At 41.0% G+C, this 24,883-nt stretch overlaps 1 protein-coding gene across 4 annotated transcripts in view; it reads right to left on the bottom strand.

Moving 5' to 3' along the window:
- Positions 1-24,883, bottom strand: part of ATP8A2 (ATPase phospholipid transporting 8A2) — a 349,978-nt gene that overhangs the window by 26,866 nt on the left and 298,229 nt on the right. For all 4 annotated transcript variants that reach the window (XM_055802562.1, XM_055802564.1, XM_055802565.1 and 1 more), the window contains 2 exons: positions 11,092-11,180; positions 4,596-4,700 (listed from right to left, as the gene is read on the bottom strand). In XM_055802562.1, coding sequence (XP_055658537.1) covers positions 4,596-4,700; positions 11,092-11,180 — 194 coding nt within the window. The remainder of the gene's footprint in view (positions 1-4,595; positions 4,701-11,091; positions 11,181-24,883) is intronic.

Genomic DNA, 24,883 nt, shown 5'->3' with positions numbered 1-24,883 from the left:
GCACAAGTAAAAAGGCATACTGAAAAATGCTGTGCAAAAGCATACCGCAGTGCTTTCTTCTTGCTCGCAACTATACCTTGCTAGTTCTGTACTCACTTCCCTTCACCTTTGTTGAAGACAAGACACTCCAGATTTCTGAAAAATTCAAAGAAATTCTTCCTAGTACTCAGTGATTGGCAGGTACTTTTCTGCAACACCCCAGACGGACCCTTCAGCTCCTTGTAAAGTACTTAAATCACGAAAGCTACATTGTTCCTCAATATCAAACAGTTGTCTAATCCCGGCCACAACTGATTAAAAACAGAACAGAAAAACAACCAAAAAGCTACTTTCAAAAAGGGACCTCTCTAGCAATTCCAAGACAGAGAAACCCTCTGAAACAGGAAATGTACTGTCGCAAGGAGGGTGCTGCACAGCTTTGCTTGCTCTCTGTTAGTTGGCCAGTGGAGCAATGAAGTGACATGGGTTTCCAAAGTAAAGTTTGCTTTGGTCCCTAATCAGGCTTCACTCCACCTGAACTCCTGCTGACTTCAGTGAGAGGTTAGATGGAGTGAAAAGCAAACGAGGACTTCAAGATCTGACCCTCTATGAGCCAAGATTTCGTTGTAAACTTAAAGACACAAAAATCTCTACAGCTGAACTCAATGCCGCTTTTGAACACAAACCTGAAGAATACCTGTTTGTTTTCTCTGTGTAAATCTCAAATGTTAACATGGTTAGGTCTGCTGGGCAGGTGTCTCCACATGTCCATGTTTGCTTTGGCACACGAGCTGCCCCTCTCACCTCTCCAAATTCATGTAAATTTAGTGTTAAATCCTGCCTTTTGTTACATGAGAGTGCCAGGGAGCCTCTCTCCCGTCCTGCACCAAAGCTTCCTCACATTACGGCTGGGCTGGAGTCCAGCCCAGCACTGCTGGGTGCCAGGCTGGGGAGGGCAAGTGTCAGCACTCATCTTCCACAAGCAGGCAGGCACGGCATGGGATTCATCACCAGTCCCTTACTGCACACTCTCTCCTCTGCTTCCCAAACTATTTCTGGAGTTGCCAGTTTTCCAGATACTCGTTTCCCCTGATGAAATCTGCTCCTGGAATCATCTGATCCTGTGATCATCCCAGCTTCCAAGGAAAGTAAGTTTTTAGCTGTCCAGATGAGAGATAGAGAAATGAGAACATGGCCCTTTACAGCTCAAAACAATACACTTGATATAACATCCACACATTACACTAATGTTATCTGCAAGGTTTTGGGGACCCAGGTGTAGTGCTCAGGGTGCTGACACTCTTCCCTGTGCAGGTTAGACACTCCCTGATCTACCATTTGCCTTGCTGTTTGCTCCCTGCGCAAAAATTTGCACCTGCTTTTTGAGATAGATACAAGAAAATACAATTTTAGAGACCATTCAAAGGGGCTAAGATTCTGAAGAACAGAATAAGCACTAGTGTTTTTATTAACTTGGAAAAATGTGTCTAACAAGAACAGTTGGTAGGGTGAAGACCCTCTGAGACAGGGTGTGCGTATTTAGGTATCACGCGGCACACGCAGATCTCCCAGCGCTCCTTCCCCAAGTGCAGTGAGGACCCAGGTGCTACCCTGGTCACATTTTACAGAAATTCAGCTGAGCCACAGTAAATTGTTGGCATCCTGTTGTGCAAGCACATACGCACTCACTGCTTTCTGGGCTTTGTGAATTGCTTTTTGTTTAGCAAATAAATCCTAAACATTCAGATCTTGCACCTCATTTTTTTGCCTAAGGTCTAGGCAATGATAAAAGAAAATAGCTCCCTAAATCCTTCTCTTATCTGTAATTGGGTGTGATTTTGTGTTGTTTGTTTGTGAAAAACACTGAACAAAAATAGCATCCACTATGTGGGCCAGGAAAATAGACCCTGATGACAGCCAGCTTATCTTCCACAGCTGCCTGCACAAACCAACACCTAATGGGTATGTTTTCAAGAACACTTCCAACCAAGAGCTAACACTGTTACTTGGAGGTGACGGATGGACCTGTGCAGTTTTAATGCATCTCTCCACTTCCCGCTAGAAATGAGGAGACTGGTTACTTTCCCTTCCTGCATAGTGTCACACTGCCAGAAATATCCCGAGAGCAATGGGGTTGCGGGCAGGAGGGGAGAGCGGCGCGTGCATCTCAGCACTTGTTTCCACTGGCTTCAAGGAAATCTTTAAAAAATAAAGAACATGAACCAGAGAGGCTGTGACTGCAGAAAGTTCCCACTCAGCTTCTTTCCCACCCTCACCCTTCCCTTCGGACGAGCACAGGATTTCTAGCAGGTGTGAAAGAGCCAGGAGACAAACAAAGGAGATAAAAGACAGAACAACTCTGAAGAGCACTCAGGAGGCCACATCACAAGCACAGCACATCAGCTCCTAGCAGGCAGAGGCACTCTACCATTATCTAGTTCACAGATGGACCACCCAGAAAATCTGGGAGCAATTAGGAAGGAGAACAAACAAATGCATGGAAAAGAAGGGGGGAGGGAGAATGGGAAGGAGGGCCAGAAGGGATTCCTTACATCATCTCCATGCAAGCGTTTCGAGAATGAAGTGAAGCTGTATGGAGGAGGAATGCAGATGAAAGCGTTTGCAGTGAGTATGTAATAAAATGAAAGGCTACGAAAACATGTAGTATATGAATTAATTACAACACGGCCATTAAATTTACAGAAAGTCAGGACAGTGTATAAACACAGAAGAAATGCATCCAGTTCTTGGAAATACGTACAGGCACATATAAACAGATCAAATACTAACTGTCTCTCACACTATTAACAGTATGTCAAGCCACCTTGCAACCCAGTGACTCATCAGGCAAAAAGCTGACTCGCTCTCCTCTCTGGCTATTGATAACCGGCACTAAATACTGGCAGGAAAACACAAATGTTACACACCAGCACCAATGTAACTTCACATCCTATGCAATGATAGGAACCACAGCAACACCCAAGGGGCTCATACTACCAGTGCCACGTGCCTGGGAACAGCCAGTTTTCTGCCGGCTTGGATTCCACTTGCATGGCATCTGATCAGTCTGCCAGTCACCCCCTCACAACACCAAGTTACACCTTTCTTGCCTGGGAGGCTCATCTGATTTTGGTACCAAGCACTTTGGCTCCAATTGACTTCAAAGTTAGCCCTCTTAAAGGTTCGTTTTGAATTAAACACCTGATTTTAGGCATCTTTGTTGGTTTTAATTGTGGCACAGAAAGTTGCCTTTGTTGACCAATGCTGCAAACGTTGCTTTTTCTTTTTAAATTATTTGATGTGTAGTTTGCAACTTTCGCAAGTGAGCACAATTTATAAATCATGTTTTGTAGGATCCAAAAGTCACAGCAGAAAAATTACTCGAAATGAAAACTGAACATATGAAGTGTTTTGAAGTGATCTTAATCAATAACACTGTTTACTTTGCCTTGGCCTCTGAGAAATGAACTCTGGTCACTAAGGACATCTTATAAACTCATTGAAGTTCACACAAGCATTTTTGAAAGCTTTTCAGTTTACTACAGTCTTGGTAAACTCACTCCCTGATCATTTTCCCTAAAAATAGTGCTTATTAACTCACAAGTTCTGTTGAAAAAAATCTACTATCCGCTCGTCTTAGCAGCAGCTACAATATGGCAATTAGTTTACCTTAGAATAGACATCAAAGGTTCAAAGGATGACCCTGCCCCAGAAGAACAAAATCTTTTAAAAGCCCCATTCCACTCAGTTTGCTAGTTTATAAGGTTTGCTAAAATCCAGTTTAATGATCATGTAGTTTCTTAGCAAGTCATGTGGTACCATATTGTGTAAGGAACAGAAGAGTTGGTTCTAAAACCTTTTTGAACTTGGGGAGCTTTTCCAACCAGCTGATGCAGAACCACATTCTGAGTTGGTAAATGAAACTGTTGGATGCAAAAGCCTCACTATGATTTTCTTTAGCTTCTTTCAGAAGAGACAAAAGTTCCCACACAATGCATACTCTCCCCTTACAATGAAAGATTCAATAATAGCAATATGTTCAAGTCCATATGGTGTGGATATAATGGAAAGGCACAACAAGAAACTGAGAACCCTGGAAGCAGGGGCCTGTAAGCTACAGTGGAAAAAAAAGCAAAAAAATAAAATACTCCTTCAAGTGAGACTGTTGTAGGGTTGTAGGGTACATTGGATCAGCCAGTTCTCCTCTTAGCTACAGTCTTCACATCTTGAGTCACAGACAGTTCCTTCCCCTGAGGGGTGTGTGTGTATGTGAGGGAATATCAGATTTTTTTTTTATTTTTTTTTTTTTTTCATACAAAGTCCTTTCAAAACCAGTCCGGCTCAGTGGCCAGGTAACAGCACTACATGTTACCAGGCAGAAGACAGAGCAGCAGTTTCCAACAGAGCCTCGCAGCAGTTACGCAGGAGAAATGAAACTGGAAGGGCTGATTTTGGTAGGGGCAACGGACGCATATGAAGAGGAACAACAATAAATTAACAATACAGACAAGAAGTCTTGTTACCCTGTCTAGAATCAGATTTGAACAGTGGATGAGACATAGGATAGGAGAGGACAAGAAGAGCCTGTTTTAAACATTAGCATAGGCTTGCCTCACCTCTTTCCATTACTGTCACGAAGCATGGCTTTTCCCAGCTCTCTCGTCTTCGTCTCCAACTCCTGAACTTGCTCCAGCAAAGTTTTATGGTAGGTATGCTTGGCCCTGTACCACAAGGGAAAGACAAAAAGGAAAACAAAACAAAAAGCGCCCTGTGAACATTTGTTTTGCTACAAAATCCCAATTTCACCTCTCAGATGAGAAATGCAGGGCCTTCCATTGAAAGATTTGGGAAATAAGGCACAGTGTATGTATCCAGTCAGTTCAGGTTCACAATACCTGGGAAATATTACATTAAGACATGAGAAATCAGAAGGACTTCAAATTGCGCAGAGCTTGGCCGCTTCAACACAACACTCCAAATGGAACCGAGCAGCAAAGCCCCAGGACCACGGAGACCTGACCTGCTGCCGTGGGACCGTGCGGGACCCGGGTGTTCACACAAAAGAGCTGGGATTCACTGAATATTCATGGCAGGAAAACATGATTCTACTCTGTCTTTTGAGCTACACGTAGTACTGCTCTGAGAACCTGGGGAGAGTCTCAGATAATAATTGCCATTCAAGCCCCTTTATTTTCATTTATCAGTCTCACATGACTTGGAAAGGCACCTCTCGCCCCACTGAGCTTTCAAAGTGGCGGTAACAAGAGTGGCTATGTCCTCTTTTCTCGGCTGGGGGATTCAAAGAGCAATCCATGTACCACTTGTGCAATGAAAATTTGGAGAGCAATGTCCCCCATGAAGAGACCTGGGCCTTTTTTTTCCCGGTTTCACCTACTGCTCCCATGCTCTTCAGCGTAAGTTACATTGATATAAGGACATGATCTAGTCCCCTCTGCTTGACGTGTACAAGCAATAATACAAAACACAGGGAACTTCCTCCAACAGGCAGGTTTTGATTAGCTGCTTCTTCCTGTGTAACTTAAAGAAGTCCTGTGAGGTAATGTTGATTTGCACCTGACTACACAATAAGCCTGAAAACAAGATGGAGCCGAATTGGTTGAGACATCACTTCCTTCATGGCATGATGAGAGGGCTGGAGCACCTCTCCTGTGAAGACAGGCTGAGAGTTGGGGTGGTTCAGCCTGGAGAAGAGAAGGCTCCGGGGAGACCTTAGAGCAGCCTTCCAGCACCTAAAGGAGCCTACAGGAAAGCTGGAGAGGGACTTTTTGCAAGGGCATGTAGTGACAGGACAAGGGGGAATGGCTTTAAACTGAAAGAGGGCAGATTTAGGTTAGACATTAGGAAGAAATTCTTTCCTGTGAGGGTGGTGAGACACTGACACAGGTTGCCCAGAGCAGCTGTGGCTGCCCCATCCCTGGCAGTGCTCAAGGCCAGGCTGGATGGTGGGAGGTGTCCCTGCCCATGTCAGGGGGGTTGGGACTAGGTAATCTTGAAGGTCCCTTCCAACCCAGACCATTCTATGATTAAAGTAATAGTCTTCAACTCTAGAGGTGGCAAAAATTTCTTTAGAAATTTTGTAAGAGTCTTATATGCAGATAACAATCTTTAACCAAAGATGTAAAACAATGTAAAATTCCCTCTAGCAGAAAAATAATAGCTGCTGTATAGTTAATTAAAATATAATGAAGATGCATTTATTTTTAAAAAGCATGATTCTTACTACTTCTTCCATGGGGAATAACAAAGACCACAAAATCTTTGCTGGTACTATTTTAGATGACAGTGTCTTCATATTAATACTAGGTTATCCAAGTCCTGTGGTCTTTGTATTGCTGATTAGGCCCCCAATGTCTCAAAATGAGAAACTAAATTAAAACTACTTTTCAAAACACATCTGCATGTAAGAGGAAAAACACAGAACAACAAAAGATGAATCACGGCAACATCTGGAGGTAAAGAATATCAGGATGTACTCAGAAGAGCACCCTATTAAAACAAACCACCAGAGGTGTGTGTTTTGCAAGGGAACACCAATGTACTGTGATGGAAGAGATCAGCAGCAAGGATGTTTTTACAGTGCATGTTTCAAAAACTGAAGTTACAAATAGCTGCACAGAAATTAATTAGATTCAAGTTCCGATAACTACTTAGGCTAATGATTAGACTGGTCTCCTCTTTGAGGAAGGGAAACTATAGTGATTAAAATGAGAAAGCTTTGAGCTATTAATTCTTATAATCTTTACAGTTGGCTTCACTATCACACACCTTCATTTCAGTAAACATTTCATTTGAGTTACACTGAAATTTTGACCTTGAACTCATCTCTTACCTTTAAAAAGAGGCTATACCTACTATTGCAAACTTGAAGACTGAGCATATTTGGAACTTTTAAAATAATTTCCAACCAGTTTTCCCCACAGACAAGAACACAGAAATCTACAAGTTATTCAGCCTCTCATAAGGTTCCATGTTTATTTTGCCGCATACTGTAAGATATAAGAGATTTTTGTCTTTTCCCTTAGAGCGAATACTGAATTCAAAATTTTACAGAATGGAGCCTAAGCAAAGTCCAGTTGGTGTAGCACAGCACAAAGAGCCATTGCACAGCTATTTCACAATATGGAAAAAATACTGTTGTCCTAAAGTTGAGGGTACTGAAGTATTTTTTAAGTAGTGTGAAATGATGAAATAGATGGGCTCTGCCTCTGGTGTGGTGGGTATCCAAAAAGCAACAATAAACCCACAGGTAGTTGTCATGCACTGAGTCATCCCTTCAACTTGAAAGCAAGAGCATCCATGAAAGAGTCAGTAATTAAGTATTTATAAAAAGGACCTGAGCTAACCTATCCACACGTTTCTCCAAAAGCAAATACTAAAATATGGTATTACAATTGCCTCAGAGCTTGGGATTGCTCCTATCAAAGTCAACTGCAAATATTCCATGGACTGCTGGCAGCAGGACTGGATACTTCATGACTTTTTCACAACAGTGCATTAATAACTTCTGATATGCAAAAATACAGGTAGAAGACTTGGCTTTTACCTGGTACTTCACAAGTTGCCCTAGATGCACAATCAGTCCTCAATAAATGATGAGATCTTGTGTTCAGTGTTATGTTCAGCTGAAAACTGATGCACTCCATGAAGACAAACTCGCCTTTCCCCTCACACACTGGGATATAAAGATCACGGACCATAAGAAGAGGCAAAACATTATCTTTGTATTTTGGGTGGCCCTTCCCCTTCCAAGCCAGGGAAGCACACAGCTTCACTCCACTGCCTCAGGAGAATATTTAGGGGGTTTGGGAGGCCAGAATCTGCCAGGGAGAAGCATGGTCACACTCAAACTTTTCTGAAACACGACGACACCTTTACTCTGGCTCATTATCCTCAACGCCATTTTAGGAGTCTTATGCTCCAGGGACCACAAGCATGTGCAAGGACAGGAAGAGCTCCTCATACTTCTCTCTTCTTTACACTGTGGAGTTGGCGTGTACAACATGTTTCTTTCATCACAGTAAAAAAAAACAAAAAACATGAAGATTTTGGTAACGATTGGAAGGCTCAGACAATTTTTCACTGTAACACCGAGACATCAATTATTAATAAACCTTTGCCCTCTTGTCTAATTTTGCTGTAATACACTCTTGTGTTTTTACGGCTCCCACACTGATTTGTGGCTCAGCTATTTTGAGACTTCCTAGCACCAGTGACATGTATTCAAGTGACACATGCCAACTGTGAGGAAGCACTCACCTTACAAAGCTCTGTTCATTGCAATGGTAGCACAACTGGGACTTCTATCAGGAAAAAACCAAATCCAAACCAAGCCACTGCATTCAGGGTAGTGGACTGAAGTTAACAATGTGGTATTGCAGCCAAGTATTAATAATAAGCTTCTTTCCCTTAAAAAAACGTTTTCCACATTTCCTTGATTCACTTAAAAGGGGAGGAAAAAAAAGTAAATAAAACCCCCTGGAGCTGCAGAAAACACGGAAGATAAAAGGTGTGTTGGTAACTGTTGCCTGTGTAATGAAGGCAACATGTAAAACTAGCTCTTGCTTCCAGCGTTACAAGTTTTGGTAGGGGATGCAGAACAGCAGTTTAGAAACAAAGATTTGTATGGGTTTCAAATACACTTTCCTAACCCTTTTAACCTTCTTCCAGACAAAAACCTCTGTACTATATTTATTTTGTACTGAAATTAATCATGTACCTTTTGGGTCACATGGATGCTCTTTCTGTGCATAACTTCATGTCCAAAAGAAACTGAAAGGGATAAATTCCATGACTCTGAGAAGTCCGAGCTGCTGGAATTTTACGGCCAAAACCAGATTCTGTTGAATTACAGACAGCAATGTGGTGTAACCACTGCTGTGGAAATGTGCCGGCTGATTTCCAGAGGCCTTAGGCTCAAGTTTTGAATGGCAAGGCTCTTGGAAAGGAAACAGACCTTTACTCCTTCCATATGGCAGTGCTGATAGCTGTGTCATTTCATTTATCCTAGTTAAAATGTTAATGGTGTTAATTTTTCAGTGACGGGTTAAAGGAAAAAAAAGTAGCCCTGCCCAGAAAACAGATTTTTTGCTTAATGTTGATAGGAGCCTCCTGTTTAAAATCTGTTGGGAAAATACCTAGTATGTCTATATATATACGTGTTTGTCTTGAGAGCTTCACAATCTCTGTACATTCTTGGTCTGAACCACTGAAAGGATTGCGTTGCTGAGGTTTCTCTAAGAAATACTGAAGAACAGGCTGAGTCAGTAACAGAATTTTAAACGAGCGATAGCTGAGGATGAGCCTACTTTGGTCTGGTCTTGTATTACAGTTCTTGAGACATTTTCGCCAAGAACCAATAAGAACAGAGAACAACTTCGGGACGTTCAACTATCATGAAAACATTTCAACAGCTAAAGAGTAATCTTGGACACCTAAATATGTATTTGATCCCCGATGCTACAAACAGTTCAGCTCCTATTTAGCTTTAATCACAAAAGTAGTTCCAATGACTTCTAAGCAGGTAATTTTAACTAATGCCTGACACAGGGGCAGGGCCTGTTATGCTAAGTGAATTCGAAGTTTTTGGTTTTCAGAGCTTTAAAAAGCAGGTCAAAGACAAAGCTAAGTATCTAAATTTAAACATTTTGGCCCCAACTTTAGAATTTTAAAATAATTTTCACTTGGAGAAGTTTAGTGAGTGTAACAAAAATCCCTCTAGTGGGCTAGGCTATTAAATCATTTTTTGGCCTGAACAGAAAATTTACATTATGATACCTAGTTTTAGTTTTAGTAGTGTAGCTCATGAAAATTAAGCTGAAGAAGAAAACAGGAAAACATTTAAGAAGTGCTTACTGATTGGTAGATTTGCCTACTACCAGTTTAATTTAGCTGTGCTATCAATGCTATAGGAAAAAAAAAGACTGTCAGATATATGCATATAACCTGACTTATTCTTTTACGCTAATTTTGAAATGTGCCTGTGTTTGGGAAACTTTCTGTTTTTTTCAGTATTTTCTGCAATTCTCTGTAAAGAAAATAGGTGGAATTGGCAGTGTTCAGATAATGGTTGGACTGGATGATCTTAAAAATCTTTTCCAACCTAAATGATTCTGTGATCCTGAGAGTCTTCATTGGCTGACCAACAGCTCGTTCCTGGGGCATAGTGTTACGTACATGTTACGATGCTTTCACTTGCAGCCTTTGTGACAATTGACAAGCTAACTTATATTCCCTCATCTCCCCAGCTAGGATCTGTCCTGGGTCCTCCTCACACAAGGTTATTACATATCCATGTAATAAAACCTTCTTGGTCATAACACATCTTTCCAAGAGAAAGGGTGAAAGCTTTGGTGCTTAAAACAATTGAAAGCAAGCTGAACAAAACACTAGAAATTCTAAGTGAAAAGGATACTTCTGCATTTCAAATTGCAATGGTAAAGAAGGTAAGTTGCTGCTCCTTAAAATCGAAGTTCTTGAAATTGCTTACCTTCCGCAATGCTTTGAAACCACAGTTTTTAAAGAGGCTTGTATTTCACAAGGATTGTTCGTCCTCTCTGGGCAGGGAAGGAATTATTATGACTTCAACCATAAGAGTGCAGAGCATTGCTCTTCCCTCAGTTATGTCTTGGAAGACCCACTGTTGAAGGAGAGCCTAAAGAGCAGCTGACAAAGAACTTGGAGCTTACTGGGTATGGATTAGTGCACCACATTATTGCTTTCTACCTAACCTTAGCCAAATGGAACAAATTATGTGCTCCTTTTTAAGAGCAGAGAATTTCTGATGTCTGATTTAAATTTGCATTTAACTAAAGGCTAGACAACACAAATAATCATAAGATGACACATATTCATTACACACACATGGCTGCCTCCTTCAGATTCAGGACTAACTAATTCTCTCACACTGCAGGTTGTATTGGCAAGTGAGACAGAAATAAGTCCCACTTCACTTGGCTTAGACATCTTCCAAAGGAGTATCACCATTTTGCATTCACTAAAAGGCTTTGTAGTTCTTTATAGAAAATACTGGACTGGACAACATGTGCTACAGAATAATTCCTGTAACACAGAGAGGAACGGTTCAGGACTTACGCTGTCCATGCCACGTCTTTAACAAGGCACGCAGTGGGCACGAGAAACAAGCCAAACCAGAAGTATCCACATCTTAACACCATTCCAGCCTGCAAAGAAAACAAATACATAAATCATGAATATTTTCAAGCCATTACATGTTAAAGGGTTTGTTTACAAGCAAAAAGGTAGAGCGATGGCATCAAACAGATCCATGATGTGGGTGATGTTGAAATCCGTTGGTGGGGTAAGTCTCATCAACTCTTAACATAAGTCAGGCCTACAATTAACAAACAGCAATGGCATTTTCACATTTCGGTCATTGCTTATGATCTTAAATTCCTTATACATTTTCAAAAAAAAATAAATAATCAAGCGTTTTGACCAAATCACTGATATTGATTTGTGGATCCAGGCAAACACATCTTCATTCATGGAGAATAGCACCGCGAGTATATTTAGATTGCACTTTTGACTGTCTTTTGTACCCTTTGCTTAATCTCTTTCTACCCACTGTTCTGTATCTCTGAGCAGCATCCAACTGACATGAAAAAAATTTTCACATTTCTCACTAAAATGCTTCAGTCATATTCCACTTAAATACAGAACTTCCTCTTCCAACTACAGCTGCCTGAAACCCAGGGTGGAAAAGATTCACTCCTATCCTACAAATGGGTTTTTTTACAAACAAAGAGCTCAAAGTTTATATTTGCATTTTTCTTGTTGTAACACTTGAACAAAAAGCTTGGTAGGATTTAAGAAGGAAGATAACTGGAAACCCTTCCAGTCCCAGCATACACACATGGTTATGGAACAAAGTTGAAATATAGCACTGTTTACAGAAATGCTATTTTAGGTGATCAGAATCTTGTACGGATAAATTAATGGTAAGGCCCAGGTTTGCTACATGGAAGACTTGAGATGACCTCACCACCTCTTTCATGCACACACATGCACAATTCCCGTAAGAATCATTTAAGTTCTCTAGTGCATTAGAAACAGAAAAGATTTTTCTTCTGTAGTGATTCGTGTGCAGTACACTACTAAAACAGGGGCTGAAAGGTGGCAGCAGCATTCCCAGTGGTTAGCCACATTTTACTCACTTGCCAGTTAGGAATATTACCATATCACTTCCCCAAAACCTTTATTTACTTCTCAACGTTTTGTATGCCACATACAATACACACACACACCTACTGACATTCACGTGCAATGTCACCGAAGGCGGGGGGACCCATAGCCATGGACACAGCACTAAAGCAGCTGTCCCCCCGCAGTGTAATACAGGCTTGGCTGTGGCTCACAGCTGAGCACCCCGCAGAGCGGCAGCCTGCAATGCTGAAGCGTCAGGGCATTTTACAGACAAAGCTGAGCTACAGAACACTGAACCAAATAGGACATCTACTAGCCTTTGAAACACGTTGTGAGAAGACAAAATCTGTAATTATACCCTTCCTAAGACAATGTGGTTGATGGCAACAGAAGGAACTTGCACCACTCAGCAAAGCTTTAAAGCCGAGAAAAGCTATCACTGCCTTGCCAGGACGCCCACCCGTAGCACCCAGCATCCTCTCCTCGCATTGATGGCTGTTTAAAGTTATCCAACTCACAACTGAGTCAAATATAACAGCAACTTGCCCTTCAACTGCCAAGTAGTGAGTGCTTCCAAAAGTGTTTTTCACTTCTGAATGTTAAATCCTCCATGCTGTTGCTGGACTGACAGATCAGCGGTAAATCTTGTACTGAAACCAAGAGCGTGCTAGACTGTGCTAAAACATTTATGGAGACTTTGCCACCCACACAGCCAGTAAGCAAACACACTCCAGCCCCAGAATCAGCTCTCAGTTATTTGTGAGCCCTCAAGCCTACTTTCACATGGGAATGCCAGAAGCATACGGGCAGTTTTGTTCTAGGCCTAAGAAAGATGATGTGCAGGAACAAGAAGGAAATCATAACTTTATTGTTAGCCAAAGAGCCAAACTGTAGTTACACAGTGGCAAAACATAATGAGATTTATCCTGACATTTTACTTTTCTTTGGCTGTGACCCTGCAAGTGCTAGCAGTCTGATCACATCAGCATTTCCACTGACCATCCTTCCACTGCCGGTGCTAAAAAGGGCTAAAAAAGAGCCACAGTATTCTATATGCATTTTCTGCTATTTTTGCTTCAAATATTTTAAATTCCACTTTTTGCTTTTCTAGCTGAAAGCAGCTCTACACACTTTCAAAGTGCAGAACAATCTTAGTACATGTTCAATAGAAGTTTAAGTGCTGTTACTGTTACTACAAATGTTGATATCTCAAGTCAATGGCTATGAATTTGGACAACTCACACTGACACCAAAAAAACCCTCAAGCCAAATACTTTTGCCCGCAATTAAGCTTTTTACTCAAGTATTATTCTGTTCCAAAACTGCAGCATAACAGTAAAACTATTCATCTCACCTGAATCCTGTCAGACACACGCACTTTACTACTGGCAAGCATTTTTCTGCACAACCCTTTCCAAGATTTTACTCCAATGCCCGAGCCCATCTGGAATTTGGCTTCCCTGCTCGTCTCTAGTTTCCTCTTGGAGTTGTATGACCGCTGTGCTGCGGGATGGGGAACTGGTTTATCTTGCAGACACAGCTCTGCCTCTGAACTCTGCCTCCTCTCTGAAAGCACCACCATCTGCTCACAAGACGAGGAGCTCCTCAGCAGAAGAGTCACTGGAAACCACCTAACATATTCTGGGGACATCCACAGACAGCCTTTTTACGATATTCTCCAACTTGTGGGGTAGAGGACTGGGTTATGAATAGAAACTATAGTTAAAACACCTATATATCACAACAAAGCCTTCCTCAGGCTTCATAGCTGTTGCTGTTCTCCATCCCAGTTGTTCAGCTGTTCCTGACAGCAGCAAAGACAGTACCACAATACATCTTCGATGAACCACAGCATTTCCATACTCAGTACCAATAAGTAACACACTTCAGCTATCAGTTATCACCCCCCGATAAGAAAAGCAGAGCTACTAAACAGGAATCACCACCATTTTAAATTCTTTTTAAGAAGGTCACAAGAAGGACGAGTAGAAATAATTTGGTTTTTAAACAAATTCAAAAATTGACCAGTTCTGTCATCACACAGGCCCCATGATATGCAACTAAGTAATTTTTATCCTGTCTACTGATGTAAACATTAGTGACTAGCACATCCAAAGCTAGCTACCAGAAGCCATTAATCACAAGGCATCCCAAAACCACTCCAGACTAATGCAAGTCCTCCTGCTGAAGACACTGCAGCCTAAACTGCTGCCATCAGTAGACTGCCTTCCAAGCACTGATAAGACCGCCACAGTAAAATCATTCATTTTACAGGAGTGATACCATTTGTTAAGATGAAAGAATGGGAATAAGAAAAGAAAGGACAAAACACATTAGCTCCAATTATTTCACAATTGAGAAGCAAACAATTTAGGTCCCAATACCTTTAACCTCTTGTAAAGTGTTTTTGTAAGGGTGGGTACTTCCTTTTTTTCTTTGAAACACAGTTAAAAAAAAATCAATACTACTGGCCAGTCAGAATGACTAGGAATATGTGGCTCTGCACTATTATTTCAGAAAGCCTAAGTTAAGAGGGTGGTTGTTTTTTTTTTGTTGGGGGTGGGGTTGAGTTTGGGTTTTTTGGTTTGTTTTAAGTGAAGGACATGCTCTGCACAAGTGTACCAAATAGGGAATGGATTGTTTAAAAAAAAAAGTATCTTATGGAATAAATTTCAAACTCTTTTCTCCATTTTACTACTCTTAGTACGCAAATATGCATAATTCATAGTTTTACTGTTCCACCAATAGGTGGTGCCACTATTTTCAACAACAACTTCCCAGGAGAACAGAGCCTGAAGCGCCCAGGAGTGGGAAATCAAATAGCCAGAAAGTTTTGGTTTTCTTATCACAGCATGGTTAGACAACTACTGGGGACCAGTAAATGCTTCAGACCAAACAAGGGTCTCAATCATCTTACAACATTCAAGAAAATTGGGATGAAATTTAAATTCATATTTTGAATAATAAAAGCTTTTCATTACTTCATTTCCTCATATATCCATGCAACCTAACTCTGATAAAAAATGGACAGCAAAAGTGTAAGACCACGATAGAAACCACTGGGTTTATATTTGCAGTGCAACAAAAAATATTATTGGAAGTATGCCTGGATCCTGATTATAATTCTCTCCACGAGGCATGGATAATGACCCAATAAGCTGCTCAATTATGATTTCATATCCATTTAATTCCAGCTTTATACACCAGGGATCCAAGTCCAACCTGCAGTCAGGTGACCACAGTCAGATCGCTTTGGTCCCCACTAGTCAAAAGCGGATGATAGCATGGCACTGCCTTTGGCAGCACTTGGGAAAGGAGGAGAGAGGATGAAGATAGCAACATTATTATTGTGAAAGGTTCTCCTATGATAACACCACAAGAAGTGTTCACTGCCATCAGATGCTACTGATCTAGACACCTGGGCCACTGAAGGATCCAGCTGATGAGAGACCTGCCTGGAGCTGCAAGTGCAGCTCTAGGAGCCTTGGCCCTGCTGCTCCAATTGCATTGCCTCAATAAAACAAAAAAACCAGAAAGCAGTGCATCACCAGCAGGCAGTTAACCCCATCTTAAGGTAGTCAGCTGAGATGGACGAGGTAGTCCACACCTGCCAGCACCTCTCCTCCATCAATTCTAGACTAATGGCTTGGTCTGAACACACCACTTGAGAAGGGCTAAAGCTGGGACAGGGAAATCCCAGTTGGTCACTCTGCTCCCAGCCTATGTTAGAGAAGTCACTGGGAAGCATGTCTGTTACTCAGTCGATGAGGACAATCATCTTCAAAGCCTGCCTCAGCCCATCGCTCTGAGGTGCTCCTCCTAGGGTCTCAGTCTCAGACATTTTCCCACCAATGACAGGGTGCTACTAGCTTGGGCAAACAGCCACACTCCATTGATCCCAAAGTCCCAGCACCTCACCTGATGGCATGGTGTATGGAGAAATATATTATTCTCCATGAGAAGCTCAGGCCTCAACACTGGGACATTGCAGCAATGCTCCTACTTTACCCTGGAAACTCCCATATTCCTGGGGAAGACTGCATTTTATTCGCTCTGCAGATTCAGTAAGGCTGATTAAGAAACTGCTTTTAAGGTCTAGGAAATATTTTCAGTAGAAAGTAAATAACCTTGAAATTGTTGTACTTTCAGTGATGTTACATCTTACGTATCTTTGCTGCAGGTTTTTGGTTTGGTTTTTTTTTTAATGCTTTTCATGACTAAATTTGAAACCTCACTGCAGTATGACCAGGAACAGATTCCATACATGAAAAAACTATCCGACTGTGAAGAATATCACTGAGCAAACTCCCTTGCAAACATCTGATGTATTTATACAGTTTGCAGACCACTACCCAGCTCTGTTTTCCTTTAGAGAGCTACACCGTGCATCCTCTGCATGTTTTGGGTCCTCTTAGCAGTGAGTGTTTCAGTGCCAGCACCGGGTAGTTTTCTTCTTTCACAAGACCTGGAAGTTTAACCTTGAAAGGGCAAAAATGTTCATCCTTATCAACCAAGTGGCTTTTTTTAAGGAGACACAGGACTTGCCACACATGCCGTGCAACAACTGGAAGATACTGTGTCAAAGCAATCCATTTTTTCATAAACTGTTCTGAAACCATCAACTAGCAATGGCTTTCTCCCACTTTAGGTGATAAACCAGCATCTGTTAGATTCAGTCAAAAGCACCTACTATTTCTATCAGCTTATGTGGAATGATCAGTATCTCCACCCCATGCTGCTACACTGTACAAAACACACAAATTCTGTTACAATTACTGGATTATGCAAGATCCTTAAAATGCTACGAATACCAGACCCACCGTAAAGATCATATACATTTAAACCCAAGTGCCAAGAGATGACAGGGCTTGCTCATGGTCACACAAATCAATTACAGTGCTGGGCAGATTGCCCAAGACCCTCAATTAAATCACACTACAGAGAGATTGAGTGTACTGGAGCCTGAGTATGAAATATAATCAATATTGAAGAATGCAGTCTCAAGGATTTTCCCTGTGCACGCTGGAACATAATCTAGCCTCAACATGACTTGGTGCTTAAGAACTTTTTCCCCCCCAATACAGCTGTAGCCAACTCCAGGATGGATAGATTTACTAGATTCAGGGCTGACAGGTGTGATCAACAGATTTATCAGCTCCCTCTTCAACAAGCATCTTGGCTGGAAAGGTGCCTAAAGAATAACCCCTTTGGGTTAGTGGCAAAGTGTTAAAAAATGAGACAGAAGAATTTGATTCCCCCTCCCGCTTAGACCACTGGGAGTCAGGAGTACCTCAAATGAAATCAGCAGAGTTCTGCCACTGAAAGGTTGGCTGCATATTTCCATGTCTGAAATAAAGATGTGCAATGTTTTCCATAATGTAAGAGTTTTCATTCTAAAATGACTCAGATGAAAACAATGACCTCACCGGCTGGCTGGATTTAACACAATGACACATTGGTCCAGTCTCAAACCTATTTCCTCCCTCTCGCAGTCTCCACTCACACAGCCACGTCCCCTTGAGAGCAGTAAAAGGAGGAAAGAAAAAAAAAGTATCAGATACCTCACTCAGATATTTTACTCCTTTTCCTTAATTTTATCAGTCATACTTACAACCATATAAAAGTCTAGAGTAAGACATCTATCCACTAACTAGCTTCTATGACAGTTACCAAGCTTATTGTTAATTTTAATGTAATACCTGGATATAAATGTAGGGAGGGATGACAAGAGCAGTACTTGGAGCAAAAAGAAAAATGCCAACACAGTATCACAAAAGGCACATAATTCAGCATTCCTAGTCAAGCTCAAGGTATTTTGAGATAGGTCTCAGGCAAGAAGCTTTTCATTGAAGAACTTGCTAGTTGCAATGGTTAAAAGAAAGCATGAAAATACAAACTAAACTCCAGTAAACCCAGAAAAATATAATGTCAACTCAAAAAAAGACAAACCAGTTGCTCAAAGTTCTTTCATGATCAGAAAATTCCAGGTACAGGCAATACAAAACTACAAACCCCAAAATTAGTATCTTCAAGAGGAAAGAAAAAAACCCACATCAAACCCAACTTCACATACACTGCCATGATTTTGGAAAAACTATTTAGATAGGAGCGCAGTGAAACCCTCAGATCTTTTACTTCCTTTTATTTTCTTGTTAGGAACGATTTTTCCATAATGGAAGAACACAGTGAGTTAGCAACCTATTTGTATTCTATTTCTTAATGTAATTTACAAAATTATTATTTGATACATAAATTAATATATCATTGGGCAAACGTGTCCCAAAGGGTGTTAATAAGCTCTGTTATGTGTTAACTAAAATATATTCTACATACACAGCCTCACCTAAGAAAAAAAATACTATCTCATTACTTAATTAGTATACAACACTACCAATTAAACATGGAGCCTGCCCATGTTACTCTCTATTATAACTGTGATAGCACAGAATTAAGAAAATAAATCAGATTGTGTTTTAATTTGATTTTATGATTCACTTGCAGTGTAAACTGATGTAATTTCATCCAGCCTATCACTTGTTTTTCATTATTGGTTACATTAAGCTCAATAAAAAAAATGTAAATTAGTGTTTCTTCAAAGCCACTTACAGAAGACTGTTGGTTAAAAATTAGTAGCAAAACCATGCTCCATGTAAATGGAAATAAGTGGATTCCTGAAATTTTATTAGAAAACACAGATACCATTAACCAAAGAACCTTCTCCTTGAAGTGGATGAAATACATCAGTAAATCTTTACATAAATGGCAGCAGGAGCTAATTATTCTTCCTAGTTAAAAATAAACTATCTAAAAATATAATTCTGTTTTACTCTGAGCTCCCCCAGTACAAACTAAAATCACTGAATAAGAGTAATTCCTTCCTTTACATGCGTTCTTGTGGACCATGGACTCTCTGAAAAAAAACCCAACAAGCTACTGAGGCAGAAGACACTGCTGATGGCATCCAAGGTTTATTTTTCTTCACCCGAGTCAGGCTTGATACTACTCTGAATCATAAGATAGTCTGAGTTTTCCGAGATGTCTCCAATTATACAGTTGTGCAACACTATATAATCTTCCTTTATATTTCAGTTTAAGATGAACTCACCCTCTAGGACGTGGAAGAACAGGCCCACGGGTAGCTACTTGCTGATGGGTGGTGACCTGCCACAGTGCTGTAAACTTCACTCAACCCAAGTCAAATCTGTAGGAAAATGTGCTTCCCAGTATAAAAGCAAAGTCACCCCTATAGACATTTTTTTAGAATCTTTGCAGTTTACCTTTCCTTCCACCTCAAAATAAACCAACACAGGCATAAATAGGAAGAACAAAGTAAATCTGAAACAGTAACTTTGATAGACCTGACAATGAAACAGTTTGTTTTGTTCACAGATTCATGCACTTTAGTATAAACTACTCTGCATATAAAAAGAAATATATACATTATGCTTCTCCTTTTGAAGTCATGGTCACTTGTTTGGTGCCTCTAACTTTTTCTGTGCAGGTTTTAATAGTAACCACTCTTGTATAGTGGTTGTCCTTATTTAATAACTGTGCCTTTATCACAAAAGCTGCAGGGGGAAAAAAAGAATTAAATTTTACAGACCCCACCTTTGAATTTAAAACTCTAAGGGAGTAATTATGTTTAGCAGAAGCCATTCCTTGCCAGTGAAGATATAAGATATTTGTACAACCTGCTGAGTTACACCTACAAAGAGAATCAAAACCTTTGAGTTTCCTGGCTTTGTGTGTCTAAATTTTCCAACTGTGCTACTGCAACAACACTAGCTTCCTCGCATAAACCACATTTGTTGCAAGATACTCTTTCCTCCTCAATATTAGCAAAGTAGCACGCCTGAGTAAAAAGGTGCTCTACCAAAAGAAGAAAGACCACTTTCAAGAACCCTGGTCTTACTCCAGCTCTGCCATGGTTTCACAGTATGAATTTGGGCATCTGTCCTAACCTCAGAGAAAATACAGAAAAAACAGTCAACCTCACTGGAGTGTTTCAAAAATAACTTTTTAAACAACTGTTTAAGTAGTATATTGAAAAATAGGTTTGTTGTATTAGTATCAAATAACACTTTCCCCATCTCACATGATTGTTTTATTTTTTAAAAATAATCTCTGAAATCTGCACTTACTCCTTTTCTATTTGTTTTGCCACTGAGTAAGAGAGCAGATTAAAAAAGAAAACATACACCACATTAAGCTATACCATTTCAGGTATATTTCAGGTAAGTATACATATTTCAGGTAAGTATAAATTAGGTATCATCCACTTGCCAGAGCCATCTGAATGATTTAATCTTCTGATTGAAGCTGCTGACCAGAACTCAAGTTCTACAGCATGTATAAAGATCTGGAATGGCCAGTGGCAAAATTGTCATCAATATTAAATTAGATTCTGCACTTTGTCCCCACATCTGGCAAATAAGTTGACTTTAGCAATACTGCTGCTCTCCAGAGCCCTGATCCAGCAATTTAAATGGGGCGTGCAGACATCTACGCTTCCAGGCAGCTGGAAAGTACAGTGACTCTACACATGGTTTGCTGCTTGCAGTGGGCTACAGCATCACAATCCACAAATGGGAAGAATGGGAGTTTTGCTATTTTTTGTTTTTAACTTATTTCCTGATATGATTTGAGATTAAGTTTACCAGGATAACATTATTCCCTATGTCTTTTATCTTGTAGATTCCTTAATAGTTCAAGAGATTCAGAAAACGGCTGATAATGACACAGCATGAATTAGACCTAGTAACTGCAAGGCTCAGAGAAGTAGGTATTATCCAGTTTTTCAAACTGGGGTATAGTCTTATACATCAATGAGCAGGTTGAATTCTTAGTGAAGTTAACAGCAGCTGAAAGTACATCACTTCCGTAGAGAGGGCTTTGTATTCTGCAAAACTACATCCTGTAAACTCAATTTTATAGACCTTCATCTGTTCTTAATCTGTTGTAGCGATGGTGACTTGCATCACATAACAGTCATTACTTCCCTACACTGTATTTCTCCAGGAAGACTAGTTTACTAGCTCAGTCACTACACATTCAGCTGGGATTTTATCTTCAGGCAATGGTTATTTCTTAAAGCATACTCTGAACACAGTTAGCTCAAAGTTTTCTTCACTGTAATACTGCCTCTCTTGAAGGCTCTCAAGACTTCGGGTTATTTTAGTTCGACTCAGATCAATGGGGCCTTACCATAGATGGGTACTTTTTCCCATAAAACCATGGTTCTTTCCTTCGTTTTCATTCCTAGAGCTATTTATTTCACTGCCTGAGCACACACGGCCGCTTCATACAGCCACCTTGCCTTTGTTCCTTGCATTATCATATAAGCAGTACACGTGCAGTGATTCCCACCACACCCTCTGGCCAAACCCGGGAGATGCACCGTCTCTCCCTTCTTCCTTTCACCCTTTACTGAAATCTTCATAACAGCAGCACAAATAGTAGTGATTTACATAAATTCTCTTTTCCACACCACATAGCAAATCACAGCTACAAATGCCTGCTCTGAACCTATAGATATATGAATGGCAGACAAAAGTTAGCTTCCCAGCCTGCAGAGATGCCCAACAAGCCCACTGGTATGTGGTGCACTGTTTGATGTCTGTAGGGGATAGCTAGTGCCATGACAGATCTTCGGCGCTGCTCAGTCTTGGTCACCTTGTGCCATCCCTATTTCTCCATACACGGCTGATGTCTGGGCATATGACATGCAAAACACAACAGCCAGAGACACACCTAACCGCTGAAGACAGACAGTCCCACAGGAAACGTTCTCAATCATAAAACATCGACAAAATGCCACAACCACCACAAGTGCTGGCCCAAGGTGAGGAGGGCAGGCAGCACAGCCACCTCCTGTCCCTGCATCCCTTCCCAGCAAGGCAGACCAGGCAACCTTTCTACCTGTGATGTGCGACGGAGGTGGCACCACTTTTAAGAGATGCATATTGCCAGCTTCTTTGTTGGGAAGAACACTGCAGAAGTACAATACCATTTTGTGCACTAACTTTATTATATTGATTTATGCTCTCCCTTTAATTAAAAGGTACCAGGAAAACATTCGTTTTTGATTCCGATGCTCAAACCCACTGAGACTCCTTTCAGACAACTCCTCAGCACAGGTTCAGCAGGCCCTGTCTACATCACCACAATGAATTACTTCCATGAACGCACGGGCCAAAACCCTTCCCGAATCCTTCCCCCTAATCCCCGACATCTGTTCTGCATCCAGGCTGGGCTGCGGTGGGGACCTGCCAGTGCCTGCTGTCAGCATGGCCGCAGATGAGTAAACACACCAGCGCCCGTGTCAGGCTGCCATGTGATTTCAGCTGAGAGCTCCGGACATGGAGCACGGTTCTCATTTAAAGCCTTCGTAACTTCGAGGAAACACCTGTTAAGAAACTATCCAAAATAAATTTACCATAAGCCTTTTAAGAAAGAGAAAACCCATGATTGACAACAGCCGTACAAGATCCAACAGCAGCAGAATTAAAGCCCCATTACAAACCCTGACCAATTAAATACATAAACAACACCATTTTTCATTTCAGGGTAACAGTTACTATTTCATTTCTCATCTTCCACTTAGAATAGATACTCTTCACACTGGAAGACTGAAGTCTGACCTATTTTGACCCGGTTTATTTTCTTCTGTGTGCAAAAATCCTACAACGCCTTGTTGTGTGTAGTTTTAAAAGAAACACTCCCATATGGTTCCTCTTTAAAATGTCAGCAGCATATCATCGTGAGCAGTTTTAAAATAGTTTCTGCCTGGCTAGTGAAAAAAGGTGGATGGTGATATTCTGCTTAAAGCCTGCAAGGTACAGTAAATGAAAATCAGTAATTTTAGAATTACTATTAAAACCGTAGAAGTATTCAAATTTTCCAAAACATTACCAGTGACACCAGAAGCAGACCCCGAAGTCTTTCAAGTTTTTGAGTATCAGAGACAACCGTCATTTTTTAAAAAAAAGCTTGCCAACAATCTTCTAATTTAAACCATTGTTTTCCCCCCCTTTCGGGACTCTGGAGGTTTACCTAGGCTGATGGTGGGGACCTCTGCCTCCTCCCCATGCACACATCTGACCAGCGACCACACTGCAGGCCAGTTACTAATGACTGTGGTATTTTTCAAGAACACTTAAGCAATCTTGGAGCATGGGTCAACACCAACGTTCAGGTAAAACTATACCAGTTATTTGCAATATTTTGCATTGCCCAGTTTCTTTCCATCTAGGGCTCTCCAGCAATAACCATGCTGCTTACTAATTTGAGCACTACACCATGCCTGTGAGGCAGGAAATTTTACTTCTCCTACTGTAGGTATGGAAATCCAACATTCATAGCAATTAAAGCAGCCTTCCCTACATCACACAGCAGTTTTGGGGCCAAGGGCAGTTGAAGCCAACTCCAACAGCAATTTCCTTGGGATGCAGAATGCCAGGGGCGCAAAGTGCCTGCAAGGTGTCATCCACCACCCTGCTGCTGTGCCTGCACCAGCAGAGAACGAGAAACACTCTGGGCATAGCACAGCAGGCTGCACAAACAACCCCTCTGGCGTAGTCAAACCGACTTCCTCACCAGATAACCTAATTCTGCTTGGCCCAGCTTGATCGAGTCCTTTATCAGAGCTTCAGAAAATAAGTTACCACAGGATAACTGAGAAAGGTCCTTGCACAGGAGAGTAACCAGTTAGATAACACGAAGTCATTGGCATGCCTACAAATGCAGTCAATGGAGAGAGATCATCACGGGCGTTCTGCAGATGACTGTGCTGCGATTTGCACCAACCAAGATATTCACAGATGGTCTAAGAAAAGGGTGAACAGCAAGGCAACAGTTTGAGAGGACACCATCACCCTTGGAAACCATGTAAAATAATAAAAACTAACCAGCAAAAAAAAGGTTAACAGGACTTCTTGTGCAATAAAATAAAATTCAATGTCTTCAAGTAAAAAGTGATAGACATGGGGAAAAGTGATAGTAGTAATAATCAGCTGAAGGCCTAAGGATGCAATCCTATTACCTAGCAGTCCAAAAAACCAAACTGAATATTAGCACTTGTTAGGAATGGGATATGAGAAATGTGAACATTTTGCTGCTGTAAAAATCCTGTGCTTCCTCTACATGCTGCCTCCATTCCACAAAAGGACATCAGAGAATTAGAAAAGGTCGAGAGGAAAGGCAACAAAAGAAATCACAGTATGGTATGGCTTTACTGTGAGTAGTGGCTAATGTAATGACTTTCCTTTTTGGGAACATGGAGAAGAGACTATAAAGAGGCCTGTAAAGACAAGAATGACAGAAAGCAGGTAAACAGAATAATTGCTCCTTTCTTCCTCCAGTACAAGGACTGGGGAAACCAGATCAGACAGCCAGTGGCAGGTTCAAAACCACTTAGAGGTAATACGCTTTCATACATATAGTGTAAGACTCATGCAGGTTGTGGACCAGGGAGTGATCCCATTACTCGAAAACCTTAACCTCCTTCCTGGAAAAAACACACACACTGAAGATGAATAAATACAAAGGCATTGTTTCTGGGTGTTGAAATAACTGGAGCTGCTTAGAGATGGGAGACTATACCACATAAGTACCATTATATCCTTTCATATTCTTTTATTCTTCCTAATTACCTGCCACTGTGCATTGTCACAGCTAAGATGGTATTGGGACCAAATACGCATCATTTAGATCACATTGGCTG

This window comes from Falco peregrinus, chromosome 4, assembly GCF_023634155.1.
Source record: "Falco peregrinus isolate bFalPer1 chromosome 4, bFalPer1.pri, whole genome shotgun sequence".
Classification (NCBI taxonomy): domain Eukaryota; kingdom Metazoa; phylum Chordata; class Aves; order Falconiformes; family Falconidae; genus Falco; species Falco peregrinus.
The sequence above is the reverse complement of the archived record's forward strand: the minus strand, read 5'-3'. Positions and strand labels throughout refer to the sequence as shown.